At 38.3% G+C, this 17,954-nt stretch overlaps 1 protein-coding gene across 3 annotated transcripts in view; it reads left to right on the top strand.

Annotated features, from left to right (window-relative positions):
• Nucleotides 1-17,954, top strand: part of TPR (translocated promoter region, nuclear basket protein) — a 40,445-nt gene that overhangs the window by 9,628 nt on the left and 12,863 nt on the right. For 2 of the 3 annotated variants that reach the window (XM_075422726.1, XM_009931102.2), the window contains exons 12-38: nucleotides 456-653; nucleotides 1,186-1,293; nucleotides 1,862-2,088; nucleotides 2,785-2,948; nucleotides 3,340-3,479; nucleotides 3,565-3,713; nucleotides 4,020-4,182; nucleotides 4,619-4,753; nucleotides 5,521-5,661; nucleotides 5,831-5,999; nucleotides 6,171-6,337; nucleotides 7,297-7,449; nucleotides 8,140-8,256; nucleotides 9,350-9,553; nucleotides 9,636-9,820; nucleotides 10,239-10,386; nucleotides 10,760-10,897; nucleotides 11,615-11,746; nucleotides 12,026-12,156; nucleotides 12,523-12,733; nucleotides 13,102-13,248; nucleotides 13,674-13,872; nucleotides 14,558-14,763; nucleotides 15,442-15,503; nucleotides 16,211-16,419; nucleotides 16,714-16,986; nucleotides 17,782-17,930. In XM_075422726.1, the coding sequence (XP_075278841.1) occupies nucleotides 456-653; nucleotides 1,186-1,293; nucleotides 1,862-2,088; nucleotides 2,785-2,948; nucleotides 3,340-3,479; nucleotides 3,565-3,713; nucleotides 4,020-4,182; nucleotides 4,619-4,753; nucleotides 5,521-5,661; nucleotides 5,831-5,999; nucleotides 6,171-6,337; nucleotides 7,297-7,449; nucleotides 8,140-8,256; nucleotides 9,350-9,553; nucleotides 9,636-9,820; nucleotides 10,239-10,386; nucleotides 10,760-10,897; nucleotides 11,615-11,746; nucleotides 12,026-12,156; nucleotides 12,523-12,733; nucleotides 13,102-13,248; nucleotides 13,674-13,872; nucleotides 14,558-14,763; nucleotides 15,442-15,503; nucleotides 16,211-16,419; nucleotides 16,714-16,986; nucleotides 17,782-17,930 (4,425 nt within the window). The remainder of the gene's footprint in view (nucleotides 1-455; nucleotides 654-1,185; nucleotides 1,294-1,861; nucleotides 2,089-2,784; nucleotides 2,949-3,339; nucleotides 3,480-3,564; nucleotides 3,714-4,019; nucleotides 4,183-4,618; nucleotides 4,754-5,520; nucleotides 5,662-5,830; nucleotides 6,000-6,170; nucleotides 6,338-7,296; nucleotides 7,450-8,139; nucleotides 8,257-9,349; nucleotides 9,554-9,635; nucleotides 9,821-10,238; nucleotides 10,387-10,759; nucleotides 10,898-11,614; nucleotides 11,747-12,025; nucleotides 12,157-12,522; nucleotides 12,734-13,101; nucleotides 13,249-13,673; nucleotides 13,873-14,557; nucleotides 14,764-15,441; nucleotides 15,504-16,210; nucleotides 16,420-16,713; nucleotides 16,987-17,781; nucleotides 17,931-17,954) is intronic. The other variant, XM_075422727.1, reaches the window with a different exon arrangement.

The raw sequence follows: 17,954 nt of genomic DNA, 5'->3' as shown, positions 1-17,954 counted from the left end.
TTATAGGTCATACATATTCTAGGGCTGTTTTTACACTTCTGTTTATGCAATTTGTATTTTCATTTTGTTTGTTATTGGTCATTCTGTCCAGCCATTAATTTACTTTCTTCTGTGCTTGCTGCTTTCTTTGTGATACTAGTTTTGATGTTCCTATGGTCTGAAACTTGCTTCACATTTGTCCCTTTTACATAGAATTCTTTTATTGTATACAGTTGCACTATGAAAAGTTTGCCATTTTCAAATTAATAGACGTAACTGCTTTGCCATGGTAGGAGTCCTAAAACACATTGTTTTGAAAGTCCAACTTGTTTCTCTAAATTAACTAGTTTAGAGTTGTATGAAATTATACTGTCTTAGGGTAAGAATTGTATCATTACCAGTAGTTCTTTTTTAAGAGATGCGTCCAGATGTATTGAAAACAAATAAACAACAAACTGAAAAATCTTCTGTTGCAGCTGTACAATGCATATGTAGAAACTCAGGATCAGTTGCTTTTGGAAAAGCTGGAGAATAAGAGAATCAATAAATATTTGGATGAAATAGTGCAGGAAGTAGAAGCCAAAGCACCAATCTTAAAACGTCAGCGTGAAGAATTCGAACGTTCCCAAAAAGCTGTTGCTAGTCTGTCTGCAAAGCTTGAACAAGCTATGAAGGTCAGTATAAGATAAAAGAGCATGTGAAATTGTGGAAAAAACAGATTTTTAATTCCTTAATCCTAATGGCTGTTAATGAATGTATGAACTAGGTCTTTTTGTCAACTTGTATTGTGGGAAGATATTTGTTGAACTTTCTAGCTTGTGATTTATTGGACTGCGCAGAGTATTTTACAGAACGAACATTTTTCAGAATTCGTTTATAGGGAAGACTTAAATGTGGTGACTTACAATCTCTGATTTGCTGAGAGAGTAGAATTCCTCATAAACAAAGATTAGTATTTGTCTGTCCAAAGAAATAAAATTGGACTTCACTGCTCACTACTCATTAATTTTAATACATACACTAATATAGCATGAAAGAGCATGGCTTTTGATTCCTAAATATGTGGAGTTTAACCTCTGAAGCATCACTTTATAGTAATGTGCAAGTTTGATTCACAAGGCATGTCTCTACAGGACGTTATCTCTCTGGGAAAGAATGGGTCTGAGTTGAATTACCATGTGTTTCTTGATGTTTGTGTGCTTGCAGGAAATCCAGCGATTGCAGGAGGACGCCGATAAGGCCAATAAGCATGCCTCTCTGCTTGAAAGAGAAAACCAGAGACTGGAAATACAAGTAAAAGATCTTTCACAGCAGGTAGAACAAATGTTGCTATCGTTAAATATACTATTTGCAAGTTATTTGTTGATATGGTGCTGTATTTCTGAAGCTTACTTGGAAGTTATCTTCAGTCACAGTCATGTCAACTTTGGTTGTCATAAGAGCCTTAGTAATGTTAAAAGCTTCTGCTTAGGACAACACGGTATTAACAGTTCTGCTTGCAAAATTGGAATAAGTGTAGCTGGTTAGAAGTGATGCTGCTTTAGGATGATATTGTTAAACATCCAACACGGAGAACTCGTATATGTAACTTCTTTGTTTGATTGAACTGTCCTGTGATCTGGTCGCAGAACTGAACATAGACTGTCTACTTCTGATCTTGATGTGGTTTCCTCTTGTCAGACTGTTTTTTCTCTAACGTAGAATGATGTATACATTCTCAGTATATAATATAGTTACTGTACAAGGATTTATTGGTGGAATTAGTTTGTATATTGTAGGAAAAAAACCTTTCATTTCCAAGTACTCCATTTCTATTGTGTTGTTTTTCAGAGCAAACTTTTGATTCTGTGTGCAAGTCTTACACTAGACTGTTCTCTTTCAGATTCGTGTGCTTTTAATGGAACTTGAAGAAGCTAGAGGCAATCATGTGATTCGTGATGAAGAAGTGAGCTCTGCTGACATCAGTAGCTCTTCTGAAGTGATATCTCAACATCTAGTCTCTTACAGAAATATTGAAGAGCTTCAGCAGCAGAATCAGCGTCTCTTGGTGGCTCTTCGGGAGCTGGGAGAGGCTAGAGAAAAAGAGGAGCAAGAAACAACATCCTCTAAGTTAGTTATCTGTTCCTTTTAGTGAACTGTTTATATGAAGTAGTAACAGGGATTTATTCAAACACTTATCAGTTTTTTGTTTCTGATTGTTATTAATTGTGTGCATATGCATGTGTAAGCTGCTATGTAATTCACAAAGGCAAAGAAAGCGTTATTAAGCGACGTTGTCTTCAGGTTTAAATGAAAATGGCTTAATAGCTGTATATCTTGTAATAAGTCCTCTCATCAAAATCCAAAGTAAAAATAATTGTTGGTCTTTTAGTGAATGTGATTTCACACAACAGAGCTGTTTCTCGAAAAAGAGAAGTTTTCATTCCCATTAGCTGAACAAAAAATTGAAGAAGTGCGTCTCTAATTCACTAGCTGTAAAGCCCACAGATGATGTAATTCTGTATTTAAAAGTTCTTCGCCTGATTCTCTGCTCATGCTGCCACTGAGTGTTGTTTGAAGTTGTTCACATGAGTAGAGTTAGCCCTGTTCTGCTCTTCATGGAAGAGGCCTACTTTCTTTGTCATCTACAAAATGGCAAGCCCAAAGGCCAGTCTTCCTCTAAGTTTGCTGAAAAATCTCAGTGGTGCTTAACCTTCAAAGATGCAATAAATGTGCACTGAAGGACTTGGGACAAAATGTAAGGGTTGTGTCATCTTGGTACGCCCCACTGTCTACGTTACTGAAAACAACTGTTGTTGGTTTCAGAATTTCTGAGCTTCAGTCTCAGCTCGAGGAAGCTCTCAATGAGCTAGAAAAACTGCGTGAATCACGTCATCATCAGTTGCAGCTTGTGGAGTCTATAGTTCGTCAGCGTGATATGTTCCGCATATTGCTGGCACAGACCACAGGAGCGATCATTCCTTTGCAGGGTAAGCGTCACATTTCTGCGCCGTTGGGAAAAAATGCAATTGTCGTTTGTTCCGAGTTTTCAGTAGTGGTGCTGTAATGGTACTAGTGACTTCTGTTAATCTGGTATTTGACTTTTACCCTTACTCACTGAAAAACACTTGAATTTGTATTTAGACACGCAGTTTCATTTTTACGCTGTAGTAAGTTGCTACATAATGACTGACATGTAGTGGTGACTATGCGTGTTTTGGTAGCGTTGTAGATGGAAAGAGTTGATTGCTCAGGAGAGCCCAAGACTTTTCTAGCAATACAGTATTGGTTTTAGCCACGTTCCAGTGTGGTTATGTGATCTTCTGCTTTGGCAAGCATTCAATCAGTTGTTGTCTTTAAATCCCCTTTATCGTTTTTTAGCTGCAGGTGTATTACCAGAGGAGATTTCTCTTACATCTACTCCAAAGCGCCCCTGTTTACCTCAAGCCATGTCAACTCCTGCTCCAGTGTCAATGGCTGAGTCAGTGGAGACCGTGGAGGCGAAGGCTGCGCTTAAGCAGGTATATTTTTCAATAAACACTGTAGAAAGCTATCACTATTTCTTCTTACTCTGGTAAGCACTTTAATGTCTGTTCTTTGATGTAGTTGCAGGAAGTTTTTGAGAACTATAAAAAAGAAAAGGCAGAGAATGACAAGTTGCTGAATGAACAAAATGAAAAGCTTCAGGAACAGGTCACAGACTTGAGGTCACAAAATGCAAAGATATCCACACAGCTGGAGTTTGCCTCCAAACGGTAAATCAGCTATTTAGTTTCGTTGTCTTACGTATGTGTTCTCTGTCAGTAGAATCATGCTGACTGCTTGATACCGTTTGCTCAGGAAGAGCTGCCAGTGAAACATGAGTGTTATCTGTTCTGTTAAAGAACACCAAGGAAATAGTGGTGGGATCAAGGATATACCTTCTAGCTGAGTGAGCCACAGATGTGAAAACTGGCACACAAGAACATGAAACATACAGCTGTGTACATGTACCTCTTGCAATTAAACTCGACCAATTGCATGTGGCAAACATGTCCTTTGTTGTGTTGTTCCATGTGAAGTTATGAAATGCTTCAGGATAACGTGGAAGGTTATCGTCGAGAAATAACATCTCTGCATGAAAGAACCCAGAAACTCACAGCAACGACTCAGAAGCAAGAGCAGATAATTAACACAATGACTCAAGACCTGCGGGGAGCTAATGAAAAACTGGCAGTGGCAGAGGTCAGTAATACAGTGTATTATACTCCGAGGTATTCCAAGTTAGCACAGGAGTTTCTCTTAGGGTAATCTTGAAAGTTGTCAGGTCTTGAATATGTGGCTTTTTGAATGCATCAGCTGTTACATTTTTAAAAGCTGGTGTGCACGTTCATTTAGTGCGTACATGGTGTAACATTCCGCAAAATACCTCAAGTACTGAATGAAGATGGAACAACATTCTGAAGGTGTCTCAATTTACGGAGAAAACAGAATATGCTTAGTCAAACAGTTGTGTTCTTACTGTTCTTGGCTTAATTTGCATGAGTTTTAACTTATGATCTATAATCCTAAAAGCTCTTTTGTTTTAAGTAGTGTCAACTGATCATAAAAATAGTATTAAAATTAATTAACACATTTCAGATTCATAAAAAAGTTCTTGTTACTGTTTGCTGTCTTAAAGGTGAGAGCAGAAAACTTAAAAAAAGAGAAAGATATCTTGAAGATGTCAGACGTGCGTTTGACTCAGCAACGTGAGTCTTTATTAGTTGAACAAAGGGGACAGAACTTGCTGCTTACTAATTTGCGAACTATTCAGGTATGTGGTATTATCGGCATGTCCAAGTCTGAACTGTCTTGCAGAGTTTTCAGTGAATGCCCATTGAAATTGACTTCCACAGTCATGGAATTGGGTCTTGGCGTGGATTTTTTTGTTGTTGTTACACATTGACACTGAACATAAGATACTTGAGCAACTTGTTCAAGCAAGTTTGTTATTCCTGTCCTAAATTATGATACTCTCTTTTTTACGTGGGCAAAGTCGTGAGAATTTTGAGTTGATGAAAAGGATTTTCACAATATAATGGGACCAAACACATGAGACAAAGTGAAAGGAAAAAAATCTGTATGTTAGTTTTTGTGATAGTAAAATTTACCAGTGCCTGCCTTGGTAGTTTATTTTCCTGTTGTTTTAAGGTGTATTTACTTCTATACTTTTGTGCCTTCTCTTATAAGGTATATTGACTCTTAGAGCATACGTATTGAAGGTTGCACATTTTGTCATGTGGTTGAATTCTGTTTCTGTGGTAGATCTTTTGGGGATTTTTAGTCTCATAGATAATAGATTTTTTTTTCTAATAATACTTACTGTATCAATATTATTAAAAAATCTTTCAAAACTAAGTCATGCATTATCAGTGCTACTTTTCATAATTTTCTGTATCTACCAATTATTGCTTGCTCCCTGCAGTAATTATTTTGTGGATGGGAGAAGTGTTTTGACAACTTTGTATGAAGTGCTGCCGTAATTCAGAAGCAAATTATTGAAGTGTATTGTAAGCACAGTGCATTATGCTCTTTTATCAGGGAATACTGGAGAGGTCTGAGACAGAAACAAGACAAAGACTCAATAATCAGATAGAAAAGCTAGAGCGTGAGATATCTCAGCTGAAGAAGAAACTAGAAAGTGAGGTGGAACAAAGACATTCCCTTGCCAAAAATCAAGAGGTGAGTATGATGGTAAACATGCTAAACTTGTTTTAGTGAAAATAAAGCCACAGTTGCATGGCTTCTGCCAGCTTACAGTGCTTTGTTTTTCATGTGTGAAATTTATAAACATATTTGGTCTAGGTGCAATTTGTGAATGATTACAAGTTTAAGAACCTTGTGTTTTCAGGTTCATATCCTGGATCTTAAGAGGCAACTCGAGACTGAGACAAGCCGCCACGTTAACACAAAGGAACTTTTAAAGAATGCCCAGAAAGAAACTGCAGTGTTGAAACAGCAGCTTAACAATACGGAGGCTCAGCTAGCGTCTCAGTCATCACAGAGGGCTCCAGGGAAAGGTAACATGTTTTTCTACATGGAATTAATGATGTGAGGGTGATTGTTTTCATGTTACTTTCACAGAATCACACAGAATGTTATTATCCTAAAAAGACTTCAGTTTTTCAGCAGAACGGTTTAAAAAAAGGAATTAAACGTAATTGGTTAATGAATGTGTTTTAATATTATAGGTCAGCCTAGTACAAATGAAGATGTGGATGATCTTGTGAGTCGCCTAAGACAAGCTGACGAACAAGTTAATGACCTGAGAGAAAGACTCAAGACCAGTTCCAGTAATGTGGAACAGTACAGGGCCATGGTTCTTAGTCTAGAGGAATCCCTTAATAAAGAAAAACAAGTAAGTAGTTACCATTGTTTGTTACAGCAAAACCAGAAACTGAAAGATGTGTTTGGGGTGGGGTTTATTTTTTTTGTACTGTAGTCTGTAGGATTATGGGAGGAAGAATAAAAAAGCTATAGGTAATTTAGAAGGCATTAGAATATAACGTAGTAAGACAATATTTTAGACAATTTTATTAAAAACACTTTGAATCATTGAAATATTAAACCTTTTTGCAGCATATTTTTAAAATGTTGAATTGTAAATTTGACTCAAAGCTGTACTCTGCCAATATCTTCCTCCAACAGAGGGGAATTGACTTTTAAAAACTCTTCCTTATAACCCTGTGATCAACGATTAAAAATATTAATTAGCTCTCAATTTGCATCAGTAAGGTCTTCAGTGATGCAAAAGAACACTCTGTATGTGGTATTCGTGGGAAACGCACAAGAACGACCTTCCAGTCTGTCATATGCTCCACCATGTTGATAGCGAATGAAGCCTGTTCTTCCAAGTTGTTCAGCATATCAAAACAAGATATACTGGGGAAACAGAATTCTCTTTTTTTACTGGAGTTACAGCATTCAGTAGATGGTGGAGTGCTCTTTGTCTAGTAGCCAAGGTCTCTGCCTATCTGTGTTCTGTTGCTGTAAAATACATGTTTTGGCTTGATTTTCTTTAACAATAGTGCAGACTCTCGGGCGTAATAAAAAGATATGCTGGCAACTGCACACTGGAGTGCAGTCATCTAAATCTGTTTGTAGATATACTTCATGAGGTATTGCAGCATTAAAGGAGGAAAAAAAAAATATTTGCAATAGTATTTGTCATTTTCCACATTTTCAGTGTTGTTCTAAGTGAGATGCTGAGAATACCTATTCTGGCTTTAAATTGTTGATAAAATGCTGGTTTCACACCAGAATACCATATTTGAATTGCAAAAAAAAATTGATCTCTTTTGATGGGTTCTGATGAAGGTGACAGAGGAAGTTCGTGCAACAGTTGAAGCTCGTCTGAAGGAATCTTCAGAGTATCAAGCACAGCTGGAAAAGAAGCTGATGGAGTCAGAGAAAGAAAAGCAAGAACTGCAAGAGGAGAAGCGTAAAGCTGTGGAGAATATGGAACAACAGGTATGCACTGAATGCCCTCTCCCCTAAACTCCCTTGTAGAGAGTCCAGGAGAATGCACTTTTACGTAATACCCTAAAGTTCAGTTTGTTCTCACAGTAGTGTCCAAAACTAAATCTTTTAGGATGTAACTAAATTTGAGAGGTTTCCAAACAGGAGTAGTACATTAACCTTCTCGCTTTGTTAGGGTGATTGTGTGTTTAAAGCTGTCACTATCTGCCTGAACTTTGAGCACTGTTTGCAGAAAAACACAAGTAAAAGCCTTTGAGAAAGGTTTCAGAAAGCCTTTTTTGGAGCGTGAGCCAAAACCAGATCTGTAGCGTGCGTGTATTTTAAAACTGAAGTGGTCTATGCCCTTACTTGTCTGATTTAGATTTGGACTCTTACTGGGTTTGAAAGAAGCAAGATTACTGCCACTAGAATTGCTGCAGTTCTGACTCTGAAAGAACAGTAGTACATTTTTACCAGTAAGGAACTTTGTATTGAAGTTAAACTCTTGAAAGTATTTATCTTCATATTAAAAGTAGTATTAAAGAACAAACAAACCACGCTTTGGTTCTACATTATTTATGATTGTCTACGTTCAAAGCTTTGCTGTGTTCAATACTTTGTAAAATACTTTGTCATTTAGTCTCGGTTTTGTTTTGGTGTGGTTTTTTTTGTTGTTGTCGTCCACCCTGCCCCCAACATCAGCTGTCGGAACTGAAGAAGAGTCTGTCAGCCGTGCAATCAGAAGTTCAGGAAGCTCTGCAGAGAGCCAGCACAGCTCTAAGTAACGAACAGCAAGCCAGGCGGGATTGCCAGGAACAAGTAAGTTTGTAGTATTTGTCTATTTTAGGCAGAGGCAGTAAACTTAGTGTTAGTTTTTCGTTGTTTTTCAGTTGAAGTTAAAAGGTCTTTCTAAAGGTAGTACTGCTAATCAGAGACTTGTGGAGGCAAGAAAAGCACTGTAAGAGCACTTTATCCATTCTGTGAACAGCGGCTTATTTAGTGCTTCATTCTTCCACCTGATCAAACACTTTAGTAATGTCAACCAAGCGGACTTTGAATATAAAGTCATGCTCGAGCACAGTTTGTGTCATGTTTAAAAAACAACAGAAGATGCAGTGGATTAATGTTTCTAAGGTCTGTTTCATTATGTAAAAAAATTGAGTGGGGAATGTAATTAACTCTTTTTAGTCGATTGCTACCTCACTGGCTTGAGTGGTGAGCAAAAAAAGAAAACTGAGCTCTTAGAACAAGACAATGGGGAGTATACCTTTCTAACCCAAAACATGATTGCAATCTTTTAAAACTGTGGGGCAATATGATATTTAGCAGCACCCGATAAGATTGTCTTGTTACCAACTGTTTTTTAAAGGGAATCTGTTTTTCTGTGTGTGAGAATTCCAGCAACGCTGATCAGTGTAAATGATGTAGGAAAACTTTGGCTGGTGTTTAATCCAACCCAAAATTTAATAGACGGGCATTTTCATTTTTTTCCAGCTAATACTATGACCATAGTCTGTCCTTAGCGTTCTAACCTCATGCAGTAAATAACTTTGCTCATTCACCTGTAGTAGTAACCAGTGGATGTTCTGAGGCTAATACCTGCCTCTTATCCGTGCAGAACCTACAGCAAGAGGTTGGATTGTAGAGTAACTATAGAGAGTGTGTCCTCTTTCTAGCCGCTTGGAGAAAATTATTTCAAGTTCTAATTTTTCTTCTAAATAGTTTCTTTAAGGGAACTGTTCTAAGCTTATCTTTTTTTTTCTGTACTTTAGAGTCACAAAGGTTTTGGCCAATGGTTTTCTTTTTCATTAGTGGTCACTGATTTTGTCTAGAACTCAAGAATTGATTTGTACATATCAAACATAAAACATTAAAGGTAATAGTATCTATTTATTATGTGGGTTTTTTTCAGGCAAAGATGGCTTCTGAAGCTCAAAATAAATACGAAAGGGAATTAATGCTCCACGCTGCTGATGTTGAAGCATTGCAGGCTATTAAAGAACAAGTTTCCAAGAATGCAACGGTCAGGCAGCAGCTAGAGGAAGCTGCTCGGAAAGCCGAGTCAGAATTGTTAGAGTGCAAAGCCTCCTGGGAAGAGAGAGAGAGGATGATCAAGGTATCATTGTTTTTGTGGTTTCATTGTTTCTTTTCCATTACCAGTCTTCACAGAATTCAGTCACTGAACATTTTTGTTGTAGGATGAAGCTTCAAAACTTGCATCCCGCTGCGAAGATTTGGAAAAACAAAATCGGTTGTTACATGAACAGCTGGAAAGCCTGAGTGATAAGATGGTGACTTCTATGAAGGAGGCCATGCCAACAGCAGTGAACGTTTCCCTCAACGAGGAAGGCAAATCCCAGGAACAAATCTTGGAAATTCTTAGGTAAATTTAGCATTGGGCTCCTTCTCTCAGTGGTTATAAATTCAGTCACCAAATTAAATAGTTCTGTATTACTTTACGTTTGAAGGATAATGTATACTATTAAAGTCCTTTTTTGCTAGGTAGGAGGTTGTTATTCTGCATCAGTAACTAATAGAGGAGATTTCTTTCTACTCCTAGGAAAAAACTGAGTCAGTCACGACAGGGAGTTATATCAGATTTTAGCAAATGCAAGAAAGTTTTGTAGAGGTGATTTTTTTCTCATTATGGTTTTTAGGGGGTTTATGTAGACGTTCAAGGATTTTTGTCTAGGATTTTCTTTGTGATCTTTATGGACTAATCAGATATAAGATGCTTCAACCTAAAATGCTTTATCTTGCATTTTCATTGACATGATGTGTTGTTCATTTTCTTACTGCAGATTTATACGTCGGGAAAAGGAGATTGCAGAAACCAGATTTGAGGTGGCCCAGGTGGAGAGTTTGCGTTACCGTCAGAGAGTGGAGCACCTGGAAAGGGAACTCCAGGAACTGCAAGACAGTCTCAATGCTGAGAGAGAGAAGGTGCAGGTATGGTTGGGTATTATTGCTTATGATTTCAATAAGTAGAGAGGGCAGTTCTCTGTGTTCTAGTCTTTGTCGTTGCTGCCTGTGCCCAAATTTTGGAAGAATCAGGAGCTTACAAACTGAGGTTGCTGTGTAGCCAGATGGAGGTTCTTGTTCTGAGTGTTGCAATTCCAAAATCACATGAATAGGGAAAATAAGGATAATTTCTCTCAGTTGTTTCCCATCTCCCATTTCTTAGCGATATTTACTTGCTTTAAATGTGCATTTGAGATATTGAATGCCATGATAGCTTTCCAGGATGGTGTTACTCCAGATCCAGAGAAGTGTATGTACATGTAGAAGCAAAACAAATCACTGACTTAAATATTTTCAAAAGGTAACAGCAAAAACCATTGCACAGCATGAAGAATTAATGAAAAAAACTGAGACCATGAACGTACTGATAGAAACCAACAAGATGCTAAGAGAAGAGAAGGAGAGGCTAGAACAAGAGCTACAACAAATTCAAGCAAAGGTTAGTACTGAGGTTCACGTAGATTTTTTGGATATTCAAGCTGATAAGTTAGTGTCTGGATATACCATTGCTAACTACAATAAATACATGATGTAGAGCGCAATTATTCCTTTGCATCATATGCAAAGGAGGAAACTTTCCTTTTAGAATTTTAGAAGCCGTTGGACCACGTAGAACACTGGGAATTTTAAAGTTCAGTTTCATTTAAATGAAGCTGAAAATCAGCATCTATCCTTGACTGGAGGTATGCCAGTAACAAGGATATTACCAGCAGATAAATGAAAAATGGCACAGGAATACATATAAAGCAGACCACGGCTTTATTAAGAGTTTAAGAGGGAGGTACAGGGCTCTCTCCATTTCTATGTGCCAGTTATTTTAGTGGAATCCAGTGCAGCGTTGCTTGGCTTCTAATGTAATTAATAATCTGTTTCCTGTACCAAAGTACAAGGAGTTAGAATCTAAGGTTGTGAAGTCATGTCTGTATTTTTTTCTTTCTGTAGGCTCATCCCCTGCTCTTGCTCCCTGTCCCTCTCCCTGCCCCAAGCTGGCCGCTGGAAGGCAGAGAGTTGGAAAATAAGCTATGTTATGACTTCTTGAGGGTGTTGGGTTTGCTCTCTCTGTCCCTTGTACCATCATTGTTCAAGGCCTACCATATTCCTTTTCCTTCAGTCTCATAAGATCCAGAGAGTTTAATCCCCAGTTATGTTTTTTCAGGTACGCAAGCTTGAGGCAGACATTCTGCCTCTACAAGAGTCTAATGCTGAACTGAGTGAGAAAAGTGGAATGTTGCAGGCGGAGAAAAAGCTGTTGGAAGAAGATGTTAAACGCTGGAAATCCCGGACCCAGGTGGGGAATGCATGTTTTCAAAGATGTTACAGGGTAAAAAAAAAAAAAAAAAAAAAAAAAGTGCTAAAAAAAAGTTCTAAAATTTCCGAAAAACAACAATGAACTAAGAAATGTATTTGAATTATAAAGCATTGTTTGTGCAGCTTCGAAACAGGTTATTCTAGTTCATAGGCATTCCAAATCAAAATGCAAAAGCAGTAGCTCTAATTCGGAGGGATTTTCCGGATATAACTGTATAATCATCTTAGGAAAATGCAAACTGTTTTCTCAACCTTTCAGCATTTATTGAGTCAACAGAAGGACACTGATCTTGAAGAGTATCGGAAGCTGCTTTCAGAGAAGGAGGCAAACACCAAGCGTATACAACAGATGAGTGAAGAAACAGGCAGGCTTAAAGCCGAAATAGCCAGGTGTGGTATAAGTTAATTAGTAAAAAGTTTTGTGCAAAGCTAAATACTTTAAATAAAGCTGTATCTGGAAATGTACCTTCTTAACTGACTGCACGTAACTATGAAACCTTTGGTATTCTTACTGTAGGTTGATAATATGCAGGTAAAATGAAGTGAGAAGTGTTTTGAAAGCTGTCCTTTAGCTGAACTTATTCTGAACGAATGTATTGTAGAATAATTTATATTCTACAAATACTCATTTTTATCCCAGAAAACGTAATTCACTACAGATGATGCCTGTGATATTACATCAAAACTAATGCATTTCAGTATTACTCAAATTCAAACATCTCGTTTGCATCTTCCTCCAATCTCGTTGTTACTTAGAACTAATGCGTCCCTAACTACAAGCCAGAATCTTGTTCAGAGCCTGAAGGATGAAGTGACTAAAATAAGGACAGAAAAGGACACTTTGCAGAAAGAATTAGATGCTAAAGTGGCTGACATACAGGAAAAAGTGAAAACTATAACACAGGTCAAGAAAATCGGGCGCAGGTACAAGACTCAATATGAGGAGCTGAAAGCACAGCATGATAAGGTAGATATGCTTTTTCTTTGTATGCAGAGAAATTTTATAAAAGGCCTGTATGTTTTCATCTGGAGTCGTGTGTAATCTAGCTGATGATCTTCATGTTCCCTTAGTATAATACTGTATCAAAACTTGTCTGTGAAGAGGAGAAAATGACATCATTTATTCTGCTGTTAGCTCAAACTGCCACAAAGCATGAGCTGCATATCACTTGATGCTTTGCAGTATTCTTAACGGAACTTTAGCGTTCATTAGAACTGCTGGGTTTTGCCCAGAACTCGTTAAATGATTGGCTTGCATGCAGAAGCAACTTGTGAAAGTAATGACATGCTAATCGGATAGTACCCTTTAGCCTGGTACCACTTGACATATTTCAGATGGTTGCCGAAGCGTCAACTCAGTCTTTTGTAGAACAACAAGAAGAACAAGTTTCTGTCCAGGAAGTACAAGAGCTGAAAGACACTCTCAGTCAAGCTGAAGTGAAGACAAAGTCTTTGGAGACTCAGGTTGAAAGTTTACAAAAGGTAAGAGTGAACAAGTTAAGAACAGTGAAAGATTTCAGAGTACTGTCCCCTACTGCAGTCTTAAATGCCTGACTGTGAAGAATGTGAGGGTGTTTTTCTGTGTGCATGGGCGCATGTATGCACGAAATATGTGAAGTGACGTATTTGTGCCTCTACCTTGTTGGGAAAGAGGGACCTTACACCTGGTTTAAATCCTCTGTCAAGTGTGTCTCATGCTGTTTCTTGGAATAAAGAAGTGGAAAGAGAATGCTGTTCTCTCAGCTGTTGCATTCAGAGAGCACTGGACTCCTCTATTGTTGATTAGAAGCTTTTTGTCCTTACACAGTGGCAAGCTAATACTATGTCCTTGGAGCTTGTTGGGCTATATATTTGCTGGAGTAGCTGGTTATGGTCAATAGTTGCAATCAATGTCTCTCTCTCTTTAGACTATAGCAGAAAAGGAAACTGAAGTTAGAAATCTTCAGGAGCAGATAACACAGCTACAATCAGAACTTGCTCGTTTTCATCAAGATCTGCAAGAGAAGACTACGCAGGAAGAACAGCTCAGGCAGCAGATCACTGAGAAGGAGGAGAAAACTAGGAAGACCTTGCTTGCAGCCAAGCAGAAAATTGCACAGTTGGCTGGTATTATAATAGTTTTTTCTGTCCTTAAGTTGTCATATTCTGTTCAGGTTTTGGATTCTTTCTATGGAAAAGCATTTAGACAGGGTACTTGGGAAAATATGGTCTGCTTCACGTTTTACCTGAAGGTTTTTTTCCAGATTTGATGTTACAAGATTGTTCTGAAACCTTAAAGACTTTAATTTCTTCAGGAGATGATACAAGTGTATAATTAGTTGTACATTTGGGGAAACAAAGTTTTGCTTAGTTTTGGCCAGCCAAGGTGATAACCCCCATTTTTTGATCCTTTTGTTGATTAGAGCCGATTGCCCCTACTAACAACTCGGGTAATTCTCCTGTTACTTCTTGCCTCCCCTAAGTCTGCAGGCGGAAGACATACTGCTTCCTATGTTTTTAGTTGATTTTGAGAGGAAGGATATTGTAAGAGCTTGCTGAAAACGTCTTGTTCTTTTGTGACTACTTTTTAATTAAAATTTTTATTTATAGATATTTATTATGTATGTTTGTATTTTCAGTTAGAGAAACAGCATGTGAAAGCTAGAATTACCTTTAAGAGCTCCATCAGTAGCGTAATGTTTTTCAGATTTCAAAATACTTCAGTAGCCTATTAAGACAGACAGGCATTCAGCACGCAGACTTAGTAGGCAGCTTTACAGTGGCAAGACTGGATTCTTTCCTATTCAATTAGGTACAAAAGAACAGCTAACGAAAGAAAATGAAGAGTGGAAGCAAAAGAGCAGTTCATTGGAAGAGCAGAAGACAGAATTGGAGGTGCGGATGAGTGCACTCAAATCACAGTACGAAGGTCGGATCTGCCGTCTGGAAAGAGAGCTTAGAGAACAGCAAGAGCGACACCATGAACAGCGAGACGAGCCACCAGAGTCTACAAACAAGGTACAAAATCCTTTAAGATAGCTGCGGGAGAGGAGACAAACAGCTTGCGCGTCTCATGACAAGCACCATTGTCCAGCTTGGTTTGGTTTTGTGTATACAGTAGTTAATACTCAGAACTACTTTACATGAAGGTGTTTTTTCTAAACATCATAAATAGCAGATGGAAATTCTTGTCATAAGATTCTTATGCTTTTTAAAAAAAAAAAATAAAATAAAAAAATTAAAAAGTACCAATAAGCCCAATAAACTGCCTGCTATTCAAATTCCACTTTTGGGAATACACAAACTGGCTTTATTAAGGATTCAGAACGTAATTTGAAACTTATTTCTGCTGTACTGAGAATTCCCAGTGCTGACACTGTGAATCGGCCAACGAACTGTTTGCCTTCTGCTCTCTGTTTTTGTATTTTCATCCGTTTGTAATGGTTTCTAGCTGCTGTTGTCTCAGTAGCTTCAGAAGATCCCTGAGAAATTTCTGAATTGGTTTCCACGCTTGGCATAACTGGTATGATTTGTTTTGGAGGATTTGCAGTAATCATGGACTCTGACTAGGTGTGCTAACAAGTCTGTTAGAGAAACAGTTGTTAGTAAAGAGATCTGTCTGTGGAAGTGTTTTACCAAATTGCTTGTTCTGTTTCATTTGTACATGGCATGAGACTTCTGTTTCTTACTTAACAGGTCCCAGAACAGCAGAGGCAAATCTCACTGAAGTCTACTCCAGCTTCAGGTGAAAGAGGAATGTGAGTTGAAGGGTTTGGGAGTTTTGCAGAGTTTCTGTGGTTGCTGTTTCTTGGTTTTGTCTTTATCTAGTTGCTCTTCTTTTTAGTAAAACACTGGCTTTTCACATTTTTTCCTAAGCCACATTGAAGATACTGATTGACATAATATGTTCCTCCAATTTTCGTAACTACATTTAAGCAGTAAAGCATTCAAGCTGTTAAATTCTCGTATTAACCACCAGGAACATGTTATCTGGGAAACATAAAAGATTTCTTAAATGTTTTCAGGCTGCAAGATTCTTGAGGTTGTACGGTTTTGATCGCTGCCTTTAACCTTTTTGGTTTTGGGGCAGATCTTCCTTGTGCAAGGATCTAAAACATGAGAAACAGACTAAATAGGTGGTAACTCTTTAACAACAGATAAAATAGATGACTCGGCTCTAAAATGGGAAATATTACAGTATTACTAAATTTAGATAACAAACTCCCTTTCCGTTTTTATGACAGCATCCTTTTGAAAGCAAGGCTTTCAAAAATGCCACTTAAAATTTGGCTGGTCCTTATCTCAACCAAGACACGATGTTGCTCTGTGTTGAGTGAGTCAGTTATTTTTTAATGCAAGATGTGTTACTCACTGTAATAAAGACCTAAGATAATCTGTTTGCGTTTGATGTTTTTAAAATCTGCTTTCTGCACTACTGTGATGAAACCAATATCCTGTTTTTCAGTGCTAGCACTTCAGATCCACCAACAGCAAATATTAAACCAACTCCTGTTGTCTCAACTCCAAGTAAAGTCACTGCTGCTGCAATAGCTGGGAATAAGTCTACCCCAAGAGCCAGTATCCGTCCAATGGTTACTCCTGCTACAGTCACTAATCCTACCACTACTCCAACAGCCACAGTTATGCCTACAACACAGGTGGAGACTCAGGAAGGTAAGCATTTTAGCATAGTATAAGGATCTGCAGTAATCATAAATGCTGTCTTTGCCTTGAAATCTCAGTAATTACTAGTTTGAAAGTACCTCACATAGTTTTCTTGTCCCTGCATCTCTTTTAGTATTGCACCTTTATGAGCACTTTTGCAACGAAGTTTGTGATTCCTCAGCTGAAGACGGGTATCAACCTGCAAAATACTGAATCTGCTTATGTAGGGCATTCTGAAGTGGAGAATGTGAACTGTACGAGATAGTGTAAAGAGAGTTGAATGTGCTACTGTTTGCCTTTCAGCTATGCAGTCAGAAGGACCCGTGGAGCATGTTCCAGTCTTTGGAAGCACCAGTGGGTCTGTGCGTTCCACCAGTCCAAATGTTCAGACATCTCTCTCTCAGCCCATCTTGACTGTTCAGCAGCAGACGCAAGCGACTGCTTTTGTGCAGCCCACTCAGCAAAGTCATCCTCAGATTGAGCCTGCTAACCAGGAGCCATCCCCTACCATTGTGGAAGTTGTACAGAGCTCTCAGATAGAGAGGCCCTCCACTTCTACAGCAGTCTTTGGCACAGGTTGGTTTCATTTTCTAGGCCCACCTTTCTGAATAGTTCCTTTAAAGTAGCTGCATTTGGACCCTTATCAAACCAGGCCTAACTTCAGCAAGAGAATTTGCCCTTCGCACCCTGCACCCCCCTGAGTTTATTGCACATTTTACAGACTGCTGAAGTTTGGCTCCTTTCTTGAACCTTCAGAAATAGTACCTCTGAAATGCTGTTGTCACTGCCTTCCTCAAAGTAGAAAATAAAACTCACGTGGTTGTTTATCTATTTAGAGCATCATTGGGGTTTGATACATTCAACCTTGCTGCCTCTGTTTCTGTGGTACTCTTGGAGCAAGGTTAATTTTAGGAGTCATGAGTAAGCTACTTAAGCTGGAATATACGGTATGGAGAGGAACTGGAAAGCCACTCGGTGTGATACGCTGTTGCACGCATTTGCCATACATAGTGTAGGTTTTGGTGTAGAATGTTTATTCCCCCAAATACACTTTTGTTTCCCAGCTGATACTCTGTTAAACTTTTAGTTGTACTTGTCAGAAGCAAACATGTTGGAAAAAATATTTTAGTTGTACCCTGAAGCTTACATTTGGGATCAATTAAGTTGTGAATATAGGTCCAACAGCATAAGACTTGTGATCAAAGGGGCTGATATTTTCATGTTCTAGGAAACAACACAAGGTGATTGTATCTGATTCTATTTGCTACCCTTCAGTGCAGAAAAAGAGGCAATCTTCCATACTAAAATACCAAACTGATTTTCTTTGTTGTACATTCGTTGTTCTGAAAATAACTGAGAGGCTCTTTTAAGTTTCAGCTACCCCAAGTTCTTCACTGTCTAAACGTCCACGAGAGGAAGAGGAGGATAACACTGTGGAAAACTCAGACCAAATTTCAGAGGAAACAGTGGATGTACCTATTCCAAAGAAAATGAGAAGCATACAGAGAGTTGGACCTGAGGTTTGCAAGAACATAAAATGCTGC

This window comes from Opisthocomus hoazin, chromosome 6 (genome assembly GCF_030867145.1).
Source record: "Opisthocomus hoazin isolate bOpiHoa1 chromosome 6, bOpiHoa1.hap1, whole genome shotgun sequence".
NCBI classification, from domain to species: domain Eukaryota; kingdom Metazoa; phylum Chordata; class Aves; order Opisthocomiformes; family Opisthocomidae; genus Opisthocomus; species Opisthocomus hoazin.
The sequence above is the reverse complement of the archived record's forward strand: the minus strand, read 5'-3'. Positions and strand labels throughout refer to the sequence as shown.